Source organism: Stegostoma tigrinum, chromosome 2 (genome assembly GCF_030684315.1).
Source record: "Stegostoma tigrinum isolate sSteTig4 chromosome 2, sSteTig4.hap1, whole genome shotgun sequence".
Classification (NCBI taxonomy): Eukaryota; Metazoa; Chordata; class Chondrichthyes; order Orectolobiformes; family Stegostomatidae; genus Stegostoma; species Stegostoma tigrinum.
Window position 1 is genome coordinate 124640635 of NC_081355.1, and position 17760 is coordinate 124658394.

The 17760-nt window shown below is 40.1% G+C and overlaps 1 protein-coding gene across 18 annotated transcripts in view; it reads right to left on the reverse strand.

Moving 5' to 3' along the window:
* The window catches only part of mpp7a (MAGUK p55 scaffold protein 7a), a 400728-nt gene that overhangs the window by 86760 nt on the left and 296208 nt on the right, over window positions 1-17760 (reverse strand). For all 18 annotated transcript variants that reach the window (XM_059639113.1, XM_059639088.1, XM_059639095.1 and 15 more), the window contains 2 exons: window positions 8885-9081; window positions 8321-8385 (listed from right to left, as the gene is read on the reverse strand). In XM_059639113.1, the coding sequence (XP_059495096.1) occupies window positions 8321-8385; window positions 8885-9081 (262 nt within the window). The remainder of the gene's footprint in view (window positions 1-8320; window positions 8386-8884; window positions 9082-17760) is intronic.

The following is a 17760-nucleotide window of genomic DNA, read 5'->3' on the forward strand; positions in this document are numbered from 1 at the left end:
ACAGATGCTGATACTTCAGCAATGAAAACTGGTCAAGGACTTTTTGGCCAATACTGAGCCAAAGCAAAGACTTCTTAAATTTAATACTCATTTAATGTGCAAAACGACCAATGTCACAGTCGTATAAATGTTAAAGTTCATAAGTGGAATTAAAAAATCAGCTCCAGAATACTTTTCGGTTACTGGAGACTAACATATTCATTTTAAGAACTGCTACCAAAGTAAGCATTGCAGTTTACGAACAGTTAAAATTCCTCTAAGTCAAGCATCATTTAGGTTCATTAGTATCTCTGCTTTTTCTGACCTATTTTGTTTTCCACAGTTTTGTTTGTTACCTGAAAGTTTGCATTTTCTCTGATATAATCAACTAAGTCTAGCAAATTGTTTCATAAACAAGAGAATGGGTTGCTTATCATTTACATGGTGACTCTCGCCACTAACTTGTGGCACCAACTGCATTATCCCATTGATTGCAGATCTGTTTAGTTAAATGAATGTAAGAAGAGTGCCTACTACTTCTTCCACCTACAAATCAAATTAACTCAATTTCCACTGCCGAGTGGGTGATCGTGAAGGTTTCAAACTGCATTCCTGCTTGCTTATAGTAGTGTTAAGTAAAGATTAGTCACAGCCTGAATTTAGTATTAATAAGATGTGAGGCTACCAACACTTAATGCTATTACAGATGAAGCAGACAGTAACTTCTAGCATCCACAGTTGTACAAATAGGTGCAGAAATCAAAAAGCTGTTGTTGATTTGTCCTGCCCCTGCACAAGATTTCCTTGAGAAGGCACTTGACATTATGAAGGATATTTACCCATTAGATATCCAACAAACATTCCAGGAAAAGCTAGAACTTGTCCATTCAAGTTGAATTGATTTTAATCAACCTCGTCGTCACTGAAAATTTACTTTACCACAGATGGGAATCTGAATCCTTCAAAGTTTAATGAATTTTGACAAATTATAACTTTTAAAAAACTTCTGTCAGTCTTTTTCACCTTTCTCATTCTCTTCATCCCAACTAGATCTCTCTCCTCATTTTGCTTACTGTGTGTGACTTAACACGGAACTTATTTTACCAGGTATCTAAGAGAAGAGCTTAAAGTAGGGGAGCCTCGAAAAAGCGTGGCACAAGGCATCAGAAAGAACCAGATGTCTTCCTGCAACTACAGCTATTCCTCGCGGATGGAGCAATTGTACGTGGCTGCTAATTGACAGGAAATAGATAGCCAATTAAACCCCCATAACTGCTGAGCCCCAGGGTCCTCAGCGACGTGGGAGTGGGGGTGGGGGAAAGGTGATAGTCTAGCGGTATTATCACTGGACTGTTAATCCAGAGACTCAGGTAATGCTCTGAGGACCCAGGTTCGAATGCTGCCACAGCAGATGGTGGAATTTGAACTCAAAATAACAAAAAATCTGGAATGAAGAGTCCAGCAAAGGTCCACCAGACTGATTTCTGGGATGGCAGGACTGACATATGAAGAAAGAAGGCATCACCTAGGCTTGTACTCACTGGAATTTAAAAGAATTCGGGCGGATGGGGAAGAATCTCATAGAAACATACACAGTCCTGAAGAGACTGGACAGATGCAAGAAGAATATTCTCAATGTTGGGGAAGTCCAGAGCTTGGGGTGGGTCACAGTCTAACAACAAGGGGTAAGCCACTCAGGACTGAGATAAGGAAGAATTTCTTCTTTCAGAGTTGTAAACCTGTAGAATTCTCTCCCACAGGAAGCTGTTGGGAACAGTTCGTTAGATATGTTCCAGAGAGAGTTGGGTGTGACTAAAAGGATCAAGGGGTATGGAGATAGGGCAGGAATGGGATATTGAGATTGCATGATCAGCCGTGATCATACTGAATGGTGATGCAGGCTTGAATAACCAAATAGCCTAATTCTGCACCTATTTTCTAGGTTTTCATATTTCTAATGATGACATGAATCCATTGTTGATTGTCAGGAAAAATCCATCTGGTTCACTAACATCCTTCAGGGAAGGAAACTGCCATCCTTACCAATTGACTCCCGACCCACAGCAACTGCTCTTTGAGCAATTAGAGATGGGCGATGCCCTCATCCCTTGAATGGGTTAAAAAAAAGTGGACACCCATCAAATGGACGGCAGTGTTGGCTGCAGTCTCACAACTAGTCACAACTGATAACATCCTGCACAAGGTCCCAATGACCTTCCACATGGGTTTGGGCCACGTTTTGATCAAGTGGTGAGCCAACTTCTACTGGAATTCAGTCCTGTGTGTATCAGCGGGATTCTTCAATTTAATTGGTCAAAGACACACATTGTTGTTTTGTACAAAGTGTACAGCAAGACTCTGTCCCCCTGTCCCGTTGCAATTAAGGCAGAATGAGGCATAAAATAAAACTCACATGGACTGATCCTAGAGGATGCTGGATGAATCCAGAAACTTACAGATTATGATATACAAAATTCTGAAAGTCTAAATGCAGTGAGATAGAAGTCATAAGACGACCAGTGATATTTTTCATTTTCTAATCAGAAGCATAAACTATTAAAGGAAGACACAACAAACCTGTACAAGATAATGGTTAGGCCACATGTATGATGCTTTGTATAGTTTGAGTTGCCACATTATAAGAAATGCATTAAAAATGTAGATTCATCTGGATGAGAAAGTACAATTATAAGAAGGAACCTCAGATACTGGTACTATTTCCACTTAAACTTGGGGTGGCACAGTGGCTCAGTGGTTTGCACTGCTGCCTCACAGCACCATGGACCTGGGTTTGACTCCAGCTCTGGGCAGCTGTCTGTGGAGTTTGCACATTCTCCCAGTGTCTGTGTGGGTTTTCTCCAGGTGCTCTGGTATCCTCCCACAGTCTGAAGATGTGCAGGGTAGGTGGATTGGTCATGCTAAATTGCCCATATGTTCCGGGATGTTTCGGTTAGGTGGGCTAGACATGGCAACTGCTGGGTTAGGGGAATGGGTCTGGGTGGGATGCTCTTCAGAGGGGCGGCGTGACCTGTTGGGCTGAATGGCCTGTTTCCACATTGTAGGGATTCTATGACAATGATGATAAATGATTAAACAGAATTTATGTTCATATGAATTAAACTTTCATTTTTAATTATTGCTTTCTTCTTCCTACTTATTGTCAAACAACTTTATCCAGTTGAGTTATCAGTGATAAGTGATCAATTTAAATGGTGATTAGACAGCAAGGAGCCATAGTTTGGTGGAACACATCATGATAACAGCACTGATGAATAATCCAAAGGTCCAGATTCGAAATGGTATATGAGTTCAAATCCCAACACTGTATCTGGTTGAATTTAAGATCAATTCATGACCCCGGAATTGAAAATTAGCAATCATCAGCACAAAACTAGCACTAATTGTCACTTACTGTCATCCTTTATAGAATAAAATCAGCCATTATTACATAGTTTGGCTTCAATGCGACTCCATATACACAGAAATGGGATTGACTCTTAACTGCCCTCTCACTTGCTCTAGCAGGCCACTTAGTTCAAGAGCAGTTAGGGATGGGGAATCAACGCTGTCCTAGGGTGTGACAATCACATCTTATCAACAAAAAATAAAAAGCACTGTGTCAGGCACTATTTAAAACAAAGGTCAATGCATCTTTAAGAAAAATTGTGGATAAATATCAGAAGTAAAGAAAGAGACAGGGTTATGCAAGTAAAAGTGGCAGGGTAACTAATTTCAGGTTCCTTTTCTTGTGCTATAAACCTCTACATTCTCATTGCACCTGAACAGCACAATGCCAGTAGGATATTTCACAACCATACACAGACATGCATTGACCCAAGAATCATTTAGGATGGCAGTAACAAATACAAAAGTATATGTGCACACAGTTCTGTCATTAGATTTTGGAAGTATACAAACATTAAACAGAATTGAGTGTCTTCTCAGTCGTGAAACAACACACAGAAAAGTACAAATACTATGTGGTATTGATTTTCCAACTTCCTTTTTAAGGAAGGATTGCTATTAAGTCAAGAATACAGTGACATTCTCCTCCTGACAGTTGGTCCAGGTAAATTTCGTAGTGACTAGACAACCATCAAATATTAGTATGTATAGCCAAAGTAAGTGTACACTTAGACCTCACTGAGTGAATGAAGGAGCGTACGGAATTTAACACATTATACCTATTTGTTGATCTTCTCTTTCAATAACCTGTACTGATATATCACCTTCTGATTCTTGCTCAGACACAGGCCATTCCAACTCTGCTGAGTACATCTCTGTCCAAATTTACTTTTGATAAGGTCCACAATCTCATTTTATAGTCTTCCCATCATAGCAAACCTAGGATCAGAACAAAGGACACCTGGCAAGCTTCAAAATCTACACTGTCTACTTTGTATCCATGATTCAATGTTTTAGTAGTCAATATTTCCAGTGTTTTATTCTTTCACTCTTTTCAACAATATTCACATTGCAAAGCCTGAGGTGTTTTCTCTTACAAGTACAGCAGTGAATGAAACTGCCATATGCTGCAAAATTCTGAAGACTGACATTTGTGTATTATTCTGTCCTTTGGCTTGCCATTTCACCATTTATTTTCAACAGAATTCACTGACCATCAATGGAACAGAATTTCACTAAGAACAGAATTTGATGAAAATGTTAAAAGGTAAATAAAAGCAAATAAGTAAAAAGTACTGAACTATAAATTTATAGAATGGTATGTAGCAAATACAATAATATTGAAGCATACATCTCGTATTGTTGTTTTATTACAACTGGGTCCTACGTCTTGAACATGTAAAATTAATAAGCGGTAAAGTTAGAGTTCAATTATTTCATGAGAAATTTTCTGTATTATTTATAATCAAATACAAGTACAAATACCTTCACATTCCTCTGAGAAGCAGAAAAAAGTCAAAAAGTACAAAATTAAATTGGTTAAAATGAACATGATTAAAAAACTGTAATTTTTTGAAACAATAAAATAGGCAACACCTACCACTCTCAAGAGTTTCCTCATCTTAGAGCAGCCAACAAAAAGGGAGGGGAGAAAGAAAAAAGGGTTTGCCTTTTTTATAACTACCAACAATGTAAAAGCATACTAATTCTGGTTTCATTTCAGTGTATACCTCCATTTACACAAGCAAAATGTTAAAGAATGCTTTTTGTTTTAAGATAATTCCACATTCTTGAATTATTCCTTTTTAAAACAGATATGAGGATGTCATACAACTTTTCAAAGAACAACTTTTGATAATTCACATTCTGTTACAATGCATCAAATCAAAAACGTACAGATTCAAAGCATGCTTTGGAATGCGAGAAAAAGCTTTATCTTCACATAAGTTAATGAACCAGGCAAGCTGTTTTCAAGTTGAAATTATCATTTTAAAACCTCAAGGCATTAGCCTTATTACATAAAAAAATTATCCTGCAAAATAAAAGTTGAGCATTAAGATAAAAATGTCAAGTGCCCCATCTGAATGTTGGAATAGAGTTTCCAGTCCTTCACACTCTCAGTATCCATATAATCATGACTGCCCTAGACAAACGAGCACACGAGATTGGGGAACTCTAAATAAAACGTGTTCTATCCAAACCGACTTGGGGTGGTATTTTTCATGATTTTTATACTGGTTTATGAGCTGTGAACTCTTGGATCCGTTGATCTTTTACACCCAACCAAGCAAGAAGATGGAGCATTGTTTCATGTTTGTTTCCGAAAGACAGAACCTCAGCGTCTTGGCATTTATTTGTTCAAGCCCTGAAATGTAACTTGAACCTGGTGCCTTGCAATTTAAAGGTGAGAGTATTGTTAACTGAATCACAGGGGACATACAGAATATGGCTGGTATAGGTCCAGAAACGGTTTACAAGAATGACCCCAGAGATGATGGGCTTGTCATATGTGGAGCAGTTGAGGACTCTGGGTCTGTACTCAATGGAGTTTAGAATGATGAAGGGAGTTCTGACTGAAACTTACAGAATACTGAGAGGCCTGGAGAGTGTGGACACGGACAAGATGTTTCTGCTAGTGGGAGAAACGAGGACACGAGGGCAGAGCCTGAGTGAAGGACTGCTTCTTTAGAACTGAAATGAGGAGGCATTTCTTGAACCAGAGGGTAGTTAATCTGTGGAATTTATTGCTACAGAGGGCTGTGAAGGCAAAGTCATGGAGTGCGTTTAAGACAAAGGCAGGTGGTTCTTGATTGGTAAAGGGAACAAAGATTATGGGGAGAAGACAGATGAATAGGGTTGAGAAGCAGATCGGTAATTATTGAATGGCACTGCAGACTCGATGGGCTGAGTGACCCAATTCTGCTCCTAAATGTTATGGCCTGATGGGTGGAACCCTTACCAAAATCCTTTGATATATTGACAAACCAGATTTTATCTGCATTCCTCAAATTGCACCAAGTTACCATTATTAGAACTATCAAAAGATAATTTTAAAATTTAATTGGAAAAAAGAAACAATTATATTCTATCAATTATGGAAGACATTTATTAGCTGATTAAGCAAACACAGTCTATTGTAAACATGGACAGCGACCTAATCAGTGAAATCTCAAGCTTATTTTGAGCACTTTTTGCGGAGTGCACCCAACACAGAAACTCGATCACATTATCTGGATATCAGACTTTTTCTTACATTCCAGATCGTGCAAACAGATCACAGGAGAAAATTAGAATGTCTACATTAATTGATAACTGTAGCTGTTCGTGAAAACATCATCTTGCTTTAAACTACTGTAATTAAAAATGTACAATTCTGGAATGCTACACTAACAGCCTGCACTTGATTTCTATGAAGTGCAACAAAAGTACTCATTTCTGTATTATTTGTATGCTTAAAGTATTCAAGCAAATTAGGTAAACTGTTTTAGGGAAATTCCTGCAAGAAGTTGTCACTATTGATCAAGTTCATTACTGCAAGAGCTAAAATTGCTTGCAAATTCATGGTTTAGATTATTTTTAAACTTTTAGCCTTTTCAAACTTGGTGCCATTTAGAACACATTCCTTTTTTTGTCTTTGTTCAAGTTCAAATACAACTGAATGTGGTACCCCAGTTGAGAGACAAAACTTGCCAGTTAAACTAGGTTACATCTTGTTCAAATGAACAGCATTTGGATGCGGTTAAAAACTTCCTCCTCTTCATGTGGTCTCAATTCCACAAATCAAAAGATGAATCAAAATAAAAAAAATACTTAAAGCTATCCAAGATGTAAAGAACCTTGCAATGTCAGTTTACAAGTCATGGCTAGTGCTATAATAGTAGCCAAATTTGTCTGGTACAGCCAAAGGTACAGAGGGCTGTTTTTAATTCATTCACAGATAATGCATTCATTAGAACATGGCAGTCCAGCTGCTTAAACCAAACACTTAAAGGGAACATATCATGTTGGAATCAAGCCTAATTCTTCGAGTCACGCAAGAATATTCTAACCAATATGGTGGGGTACTAGAAACAAAAGCAGAAATTGCTGGAAAAACTCAACAGGTCTGGCAGTATCTGTGGAGAGAAACCAGAGTTGACATTTCGAATCTAGTGACCCTTCTTCAGAACTCAGTCCACAGATGCTGTCAGACATGCTGCGTGTTTCCAGCAATTTCTACTTTTGTTAATGATTTTTCAGTTCTTTCGTTTTTTTTTGGGTAGAATACCAGTCTCTTTCAAAAGGTGTTAAGACTAAAATTACTCAAAACTTAAAATGCTGTTAGTTGTCCTCTCTGAAAACCTACCTGGCAGAACAGTAAGCACAAGTCTGAACGCAGTAGAGATCATCATGTAAAAGTACAATAATACACTTAGGATTTTTCTAAGCACTGCAAATGAAGAAACAGCTTAAAAAGTGATAGTTTGGTACCTAACTCAAAATTGGATGACATTCAGTTTTGCCTACCATTTGAAAAAGCTTTAGACACATTAAGAGTTTCATTATGCTCAGAATAGGCACTGCCTGACATTTTCACCCTGATTGAACCATAGACCCTCTGTCAAATTCAGCAGAGGCATCAAACAAGATGTCTAGACCAAATGTCATATCCTCTAGATTGCACAGTACATAAATGGTGAACCAGAGTTAACACTTCAAGTTAAAACTTTATGAAAATCTTTTGACATGAAATTTTAACTTTCTTTCTTGCTGCTTGAACTGCTTAGTATTTCAATCACTTCTGTTTTTAGTTCAGACTTCCAACACATGTAGTATTGTGTTTTTGAAGAAAAGGAATTAAACTGGATGAAGTTTTTGGATGGCGCTTGGTATTCCTCATTAACATACTATAGAAAAACAAAATATTTAATAAAATTGACAGAGTATACTGACTTACATGATCGCCGATTGGAATTCTTTTGTGGCTGAACAAATGCTATGGGTCTTCGAAGTGCAAATCTCCTACAAAGTGGTAATTACAAAAACTGTTAAAGCTGGACCTAGGCTTGATGGAAGTACTAAAACCTGAAGAAAAATTGTTATGGCATCAGCCTATCTTGTAAAATATTGCAAAGCAAAACAATGCATTTGACTTTACTGTAGACAAAACAAATCCTGAAGCTTCTAAATTTTAGTTAGTGGAGCCAAAAGACTGTTAAAAGTCAGCTCTGTATTGCACATCAAACTGTTTTCCACCATCCTATTCCAAACTGGAATGCCACTGATGGTATCACTTACTGTCAACTACTCCAACTCGATATGAGGAAATCCAAACTATTTTGGCATTGAGTTTTTCTAGCTATTTATAATCTACACAAAGAATCTGCTTTTGGATTAATAAAATCATAAAACAAACATTTATAAGATACCTACTCGTAATATACACTTTTACTCACAAAGTATGCTCATTAATATTGTTATATTATTGTGACAATAGGAAGGCTTTGTACTTGGTGGTTACCTCTCTTGGAATTGCTTTGAAGGAATTAGTCCTGCTCTCAGATTGGCATCACACTCGCGTTTGGCTTGCCACCAAGTTGCATCATCCTGGCTGACGATCTGAAGGATATCTCCCTTCTTGAAAGAAAGCCCAGCTTCTTTACATGGAATTGCTTTATCCTCGTTAGGGTCATAATCAAATAAAGTCCTGACAAACATCTGGTAAAAAAAAACAAAAGTTACATTTATTCATTTTACATATAACATGGCTATCATATCTCATCAACTAAAAGTAACTTGCATCTGATAATACTGTGCATTCACTCCAAACTGGAATGAAGCAGCTCAACTGAGGAGGAACAGTAAAGCAGATAGATAACTTCACATTACTGCAACCACATCAGTTACTCCAGCGATCAAGTGTCAAAGAAATCAAGAAACTATTAAAAGTTAGGCAAACAAACTGTGTTCACTCAGATAACACGGTGTGAAGCTGGATGAACACAGCAGACCAAGTAGCATCAGAGGAGCAGGTAAGTTTGACGTTTCAGGTCAGGACCCTTCTTCAAAAACTGTGTTCACTGCTCAGTCTTTTGAATATATACAACCACGTGAACTACAGAAGTTCAGGAGAGCGGTTCACCACCAGTGTCTAAGGGCAACTAGGGATAGGCAATAAATGTTAGTCTTCCCAAATACACACATCCATTAACAATTCAAATAATCTGCAAAGAAAATGTTCCACAAGAATAAAGGTATAAACCATTTTCAGTATTTGAAAAGTTAATCTTCATTTTACACGCACAGGAAACCACTAGCAAATGCATTAGCTGTGGTTGATCCTCTTAATTCAGAAAGCCAATGATTATTCTAAAGAACAGATACAAATTATCACAACCGCTGTATAACAAATACATACATGATAGTTTGCCAATGACCTAATATGGTCTGAAGCAAATATGAAAATTAGCAATTGTCCTTCAACATATACTATCAATTTATTTTTCTAGTTCTTTTTTCCACTCACTGTATGCTTCCATTCTCCCCAAACTTGTAAACATCATTCAAAAGTGGCTACATTCCAATTCAAGATTACACTGGCATGTGCCAAACAATTTCTAAACAGGGACCTGCACTCAATCAGATTGGCATTGAAGCGTATGACAGTGGTGCAGTTAATAGCCTGCTTCCTGCACATGCTCACTAGAGATCATTGGAAACAGGAGCAACTTTTTGCTATCAAAAGATCCCCCCCACCCCCCCACCCCAATTATGGTGCTCCCAGATTGTTTTACCTCAAAACTCAAAAGAACATATTCTGTCATTGAGTTTGGATGTGTTTTAAACTTAAGAATAATATAATTTCCTACACGTCCGTGAAATAATTCCCGTAATTTTATCATGAGCTTAATCAATGAATACTTGATGGATACAAACTGAAAAAGGTCCCAAGGCTTAGCTCGCACTGTGTGCTGAGTTAGCTGATCTCTTTAGGGAATGTTTAACAGGGCAAGAATAACTACATCAATATTCCTGAGTTAAGGACAGGAACATTAAATATAACTCCCATTCCTGAATAGTTTTTAAGAAATTCTGCTACAAGTACACAGGTTGAAGAAATCGATAAAGGAGAGGACTCAAGACCAATCCTCCCCCAATTGAATGCCCTTCCCACACTCACTCTGGTGACATATTAACATCCCTCCAACATTAGGAAAAGTGGAGATTGCTGTTAAAGATTGCAGAGTTCATCCTCTTTCACAGCTCCTCAGATACTGAGTCAATCTGTGCTCTGACAGAACAAGACCTGAACAAGTCTCAGGCTTGGGCATATAAGGGCATTTTTTGGGCATTGAGAATCCACAATGAAAGATAATCTAACTACCTCCTTTGACATTTGATAGTAGCACTGTCACTACTTTTCCGTTATCAACGTGTTGGGGGCTGGCCATTGGCCAGAAACCAAATTGTATCAACCATACAAGTTCTATGGATGTAAGGTTACAAGTTGGGATAATGTGGCAAATACCTCAACTCCTGACATGCTGAAGGCTGTCCACCATTGGGCACACCCTGTAACTACAACTGAGGAGTGTGATGAAAAACTCTCTACTTGCTTGGACGAGTGTAGCTCCTACAACACTCAACAGTGCAGCAAGACAAAGGGTTGGCACCTCATTTATCATTATAAACATTCATTTTTACAACAGTAAACCATGAAGTACCATTAGAATCAGGCTCATCATTCAATTAATTTTCCTCAAGTTCAGCCAGAGTAAGTTAGACTCTGCAGCATGACATCTGGGATCTCCTCCAATTAGCCCAGATGCAAAATAAAAATCCAATCAAAGGCATTACTTTCTTCCCAATAATAGGTTGTGATGTGCCTGGATTTTTAAAACGTTTGGATGACACTCCTCAGAAAATATCCAGACACCAAACAGAATAGAAGGTGGGTTCACTGAGCATTTGATACAGAAGATTAGATGAGACAATTTTTATTTTAAGTAAGCATATAAATTTATAATGAACAAAACAATAAGAAATAGGAACAAGTGTTGGCTATTTAATCATTTAAGCCTGCCGCACCATTCAATAGGATCATGGCTGAGCCAACAGTCCTCACATCTACTTTCCGGTCCTTTCCCTACAACCCTTGATTATCCAAACTGCTCGTACAGACGTGATGGGTTGACTGGTCCCCTTCTGTACGGTAAAGTTCTAATGGTTCCAACAATCGATCCATCTCAGCCTTAAATATATACAAGGACTCTGTGGCAGAGTGCAAAAGGTTCAACTCTCAGAAGAAATTCTTCCTTGTCTCAGTCTTAACTTGGCATCCCTTATCCTGAGACTATGCTCTCTGATCCTAGACTGTCCCACGAGGGAAACATCCTTTCAGCACCTACCCAATCAAGCCCTAAAGAATTCTATATGCTTCAATGAGTTCACCTCTCATTCTTTTAAACTCCAAGGAGGACAGTCCAAAAGTTCTCTGAACTGCCTCTAATGAAATAATATTTATTTATGTTCCGAAATAATGGGACAAAAACCGCCCTCAGTACTCCAGAGGTAGTTTTTGCCAGCTGCTTTTTCAGTTACAGTTACCCTTCCCTAGTCTTACACTCCAACCCCCTTGAAATAAGGGCTAACATTCCATAAGACTTCTTGCTTACGTGCTTATGTGTGCTGGCTTTCTGTGTATTATGCACAATCCTTTCATGTCGCAGCTTTCTGCAGTTTTCCTCCATTTAAATAATACTATTCTTTTGTTCTCCCTTCCAAAATGAACATTGCACTTATCCACATTACACTCCATTTGCAAACATTCTGTCAATTACTTAATCTGTTAACATCTCCCTGTAAACTGTTTCCATTCCTCTCAGAACTTGCCTTTCACCTATTTTTGTGCTGTCTGCAAATTTGGCTACAATACATTCATTTCTTTCCTCCAAGTTATTTATATGCATATTGTAAACAGTTGTGGTGCCAGCACCAATCACCATGGAGCCACACTGGTCATGGGTTGTCAACCTGAAAAAGAACCTGTTATCCCCATTAGATAACAAAGTGTGAGGCTGGATGAACACAGCAGGCCAAGCAGTATCTCAGGAGCACAAAAGCTGACGTTTTGGGCCTAGACCCTTCATCAGAGAGGGGGATGGGGAGAGGGTTCTGGAATAAATAGGGAGAGAGGGGGAGGCAGACCGAAGATGGACAGAAAAGAAGATAGGGGGATAGGAGAGTATAGGTGGGGAAGTAGGGAGGTGATAGGTCAGTGCAGGGAAGACAGACAGGTCAAGGAGGCGGGATGAGGTAGTAGGTAGGAATTGGAGGTGCGGCTTGAGGTGGGAAGAAAGGATGGGTGAGAGGAAGAACAGGTTAGGGAGGCAGAGACAAGCTGGGCTGGTTTTGGGATGCAGTGGGGGAAGGGGAAGAACTGGGCTGGTTTTGGGATGCAGTGGGGGAAGGGGAAGAACTGGGCTGGTTTTGGGATGCAGTGGGGGAAGGGGAGATTTTGAAGCTTGTGAAGTCCACATTGATACCTTTGGGCTGCAGGGTTCCCAAGCGGAATATGAGTTGCTGTTCCTGCAACCTTTGGGTGGCGTCATTGTGGCACTGCAGGAGGCCCATGATGGACATGTCGTCTGAGGAATGGGAGGGGGAGTTAAAATGGTTCGCGACTGGCCAAGCTATGCCTGCCTCTTTGTAGGTTACGTGGAACAGACCCTCTTCCGCACCTACACAGGCCCCAAATCCCGCCACAACCGCCCCAAGAGGATCCCCCTCGTTCTCACATACCACCCCCACCGACCTCCGGATACAACACATCATCCTCCGACACTTCCACCATCTACAATCCGACCCCACCACCCAAGACATTTTCCCATCCCACCCTTGTCTGCCTTCCGGAGACCACTCTCTCCGGGACTCCCTTGTCTGCTCCACACTCCCCTCCAACCCCACCACACCCAGCACCTTCCCCTGCAACCACAGCAAGTGCTATACTTGCCCCCACACCTACTCCCTCACCCCTATCCCAGGCCCCAAGATGACTTTCCATATTAAGCAGATGTTCACCTGCACATCTGCCAATGTGGTATACTGCATCCACTGTACCCGGTGCGGTTTCCTCTACATTGGGGAAATCAAGCGGAGGCTTGGGGACCCCTTTGCTGAACACCTGTGCTCGGTTTGCAATAAACAACTGCACCTCCCAGTCGCGAACCATTTCCACTCCCCCTCCCATTCCTCAGACGACATGTCAATCATGGGCCTCCTGCAGTGCCACAACGATGCCACCCGAAGGTTGCAGGAACAGCAACTCATATTCCGCCTGGGAACCCTACAGCCCAATTGTATCAATGTGGACTTCACAAGCTTCAAAATCTCGCCTTTCCCCACTGCATCCCAAAACCAGCCCAGCTCGTCCCCTCCACCCACTACATCCCAAATCCAGCCCAGCCTGTCTCCGCTTCCCTAACCTGTTCTTCCTCTCACGCATCCCTTCCTCCCACCTCGAGCTGCACCTCGATTTCCTACCTACTACCTCATCCCGCCTCCTTGACCTGTCTGTCTTCCCTGGACTGACCTATCACCTCCCTACCTCCCCACCTATACTCTCCTCTCCACCTATCTTCTTTTGTCTCTAGGTTCACGAGGTCAATTCCCAGAATGTTGGGACTATCATAGGTTCACAAGGTCAATTCCCAGAATGGCGGGACTATCATATGTTGAAAGAATGGAGTGACTGGGCTTGTATACACTTGAGTTTAGAAGGATGAGAGGGGTTCTGATTGAGATGTATAAGATTATTAAGAGATTGGACACTCTGGAGGCAGGAAGCATGTTTCTGCTGATGGGTGAATCCAGGACCAGAGGACAGTTTAAAAATAAGGGGTAGGCCATTTAGAACAGAATTGAGGAGAAACTTCTTCACCTTAGAGAGTGGTGGATATATGGAATGCTCTGCCCCAGAAGGCAGTGGAGGCCAACTCTCTGGATACTTCCAAGAAAGAGATAGATAGAGGTCTTAAAAGGTAGTGGAATCAAGGGTTATGGGGATAAGGCAGGAACAGGATATTGATTGCGGATGATCAGCCACGATCATAGTGAATGGTGGTGCTGGCTTGAAGGGCCAAATGGCCTACTTCAGCACCTACTCTCTATCTTTGGTCTGCCTCCCCCTCTCTCCCCATCCCCCTCTCTGATGAAGTGTCTCGGCCCGAAACGTCAGCTTTTGTGCTCCTGAAATGCTGCTTGGCCTGCTGTGTTCACCCAGCTTCACACTTTGTTTACTTGGATTCTCCAGCATCTGCAGTTCCCATTATCACATCCCCACTAGATAACACAGTTTCGTATGAGGGCACTTCTTCAGAAAATGAAGACCCAAAATGTCAGTTTTCCTGCTCCTCTGATGCTGCCTGGCCTATTGTGTTCCTCCAGCTCCCTACTGTGTTATCTCTGATGCCAATATCAGCAGTTCTGATTATCTCTGTAATCCCTATTCACTGTTTCCTGCCCATTTGCCAATTCTGTATCAACACCACTCTACAATCGTCAACATCATCGGTTCTTGTGTTATGACTTAAGCTTTTGAGGATACTTTGTTGAATGCCTTTTGGAGCTACAAATGTGTGTCTACTGATTCCCCCCATCCCTTCAAAAGCTCTAATAGATTAGTCAGACACTTTTTCCCTTTCATGTTGCAATGCGGACTATGTTTGACGAGTTTATGATTTTTCAAATATGCTGCTATTACTTTCTTAACAAATGATTCTAATACTTTTCCAACAATAGATGTTAGGCTAATTGGCCTACAGTTACCGCTTTTTGCCTCCCTCCCTTTTGGAATACATGTGTCACATCTGCAATTTTCCAATCCTCAGGTACTTCATCAGAATCTACGATTTTTGGAAAATGCCAACCAATCCACCACCTCTGTAGTTACCTCTTTGAAGATCTGACAGTACAAATCAAAAAGCTAAATAATATTCTGAAAAGAAAAGACAACTAGTTCATATTTCTATGAGAAGATCCAAACCTCAACATGTACTTAATACAAAGCAATACAAAAAAGCAAAGACATCCATCAAATAGCAAAGTATTATTAGCTTGATCCCAGGGAATGAGACTCACTGGGTTCAGAATACATCTGGTGCGGAAGTGACCAATACAAACTATATTCCTCGACAAAACTAATCATTGCAGTCATGTTGAGATTTCTACAAGTAATATGCTTTGGGGCTTTATAACTAAAAAGGTGGAATGGAAGATGATTATTTGATCAATGATAGACCATCTCTAATTCATTCAAATTATCCCAATTTAGGTGAAAATACCTTTCCATTATAATTATATTGCTCTTTCAACTTGCCAAAGTTCATTTTTAACTTTATTCTTGAAAGCCTCGTTCCGGTCATATTGGTCATGGTACTGCATCTAGTAAGGTGATAGCTTAGTGTTCCTTCATCAGTATGTGCCTTCACTTATCTGAACAGGCACTGTACTCTAGTGCTTGGTGTCATCACAAAGTTATTCAAAATAGTGACTGTCCAATGTGTGTAACCTTTATAAGAAGTTTCACATTGTTGAATATGTTATGTTTGGTCAGTTTTGTCCTTAGAAGACTGCAGCCTGCTGTAGGTTTTACTGGCAAGTAACTTTAAGTTAATTTGTTTCCATTCCAAAGGTTTTAGCCATTTCGTCTTCATACCTCCTCTTCTACTGACAGCACTGTGGCAGCACTTGTGTTAATCTACAAATTACACTGCAGCAACTCGACAAGGGTCCTCCAAACCACAACCTTAACCATCTAAGATGATAAGGTTAGCAGGCATATTGGAAAATCAAGAGTCCTGAGTAACCTTCCAAGCCACATATATATCCTTACTAACAACTATATTGCCCTTCCTTCACTGGTGCTAGATCAAAATCCTGAAATTCTCTTTCAAACAGCATGAATGATATACCTACACTATGTGGTCTGACATGATTCAGAAAGGAAGCAATACACTACCATGTTCTCAAGCGAGGTAAACGTGGGCCATAAATGCACAGCTTACCAAAGATGATCATGTTACTTATTTAAGTAAGAAAATTGCTTAACACTGAGTTCAACCAAGATATAAGGAAGTGGAGCAGAAAATAAAATGAGAAGTGCCACACCGAACTCCCAGCATTTTTATGTATTGCATTCTTTCATGCAGAATTAATCCCTTGCGTTAAATTGACAAGTAGCATATATTTTGAAACTCTCAAATCAGTTTAGTTAAAATGATAAATCATAGTTACAGTGCAATTTATGCACACATCCTTGATCTGCATGTTGCTGCCAGGTGACATCACAACTGCTGGAACATTTTGGTTCTTGGGCCAGACTGAAAGCTCAACATTCTTGAAATGTTGGTATTCAAACAAGATGGACTGTGGGCATAGAAGGTGAGGGGTGGTACATCATGATAGTGATTAAGAATTCAATTTTAGCAGTGAAGGATGATCTTTTGGAAGGATCATTCAAAGAGGTGTTATGGGTAAAAGTAAAAAAAAAACACAAAAAGGGCAAACAAGCTGGTGGGTGAGCAGTGTAGGCCACAAACATAATCTGGGAGAGGTAGCAGGTCAAATACGTCATTAAATTTCAGAGAAACACAAGAATAACAACAAGGCAGCATTGGTAAGGAGTTTAACTACCCAAATATTAACTTGGATTGTTTTAGTGTACAAGGTATGGAGGGAGGAAAATTCCTAAGTTCCGTCCAGGAGAAGTCTTTTTTTCAAGCCTAGAAAGCCCACATAAGGAGGGAGCAGTCTACACCTAATATTCAGAAATGAGCATGGGTAAGTGGAAGGTATATCAAAACGGGAGAATTTGGGAGGCAGTGACTGTAATTTAGCTAAATTTAGGACGGAGAAAGATAAGGACTAGCTTGGAATAAAAGTTCTAAACTGGGTAAAGGCTAGTTTTTCCAAGACACAGTGTGGCCCAAATGAAGTGGGAGCAGTTACTTAAAATTGAATTTGTCCAGAGGCATGGCTTTGTGCATGGGAAATTGTGTCATACTAACATGATTGAGTTTTTTGAAGAAGTAACAGGGAGGATTGAGAAGGGCAAAGCTGTGCACATGACTTATATGGACTTCAGGAAGGCATTTGACAAGCTTCCTCATTGGCAAGGCTAGTTATCAAGGTTAGATCACATGGAATACCAGGAGAACTAGCCATTTAGATACAGAACTGAATCAAAGGTAGGAGGCAGAGGATAGTGGTGGAGGGTTGCTTTTCAGACTGGAGGCCTGTGACCAGCTGTGTGCCACAAGGATTGGAGCTGGGTCCACTGCTTTTTGCCATTTATATAAATGATTTGCATGTGAACATAGAAAGTATGGTTAGTATGTT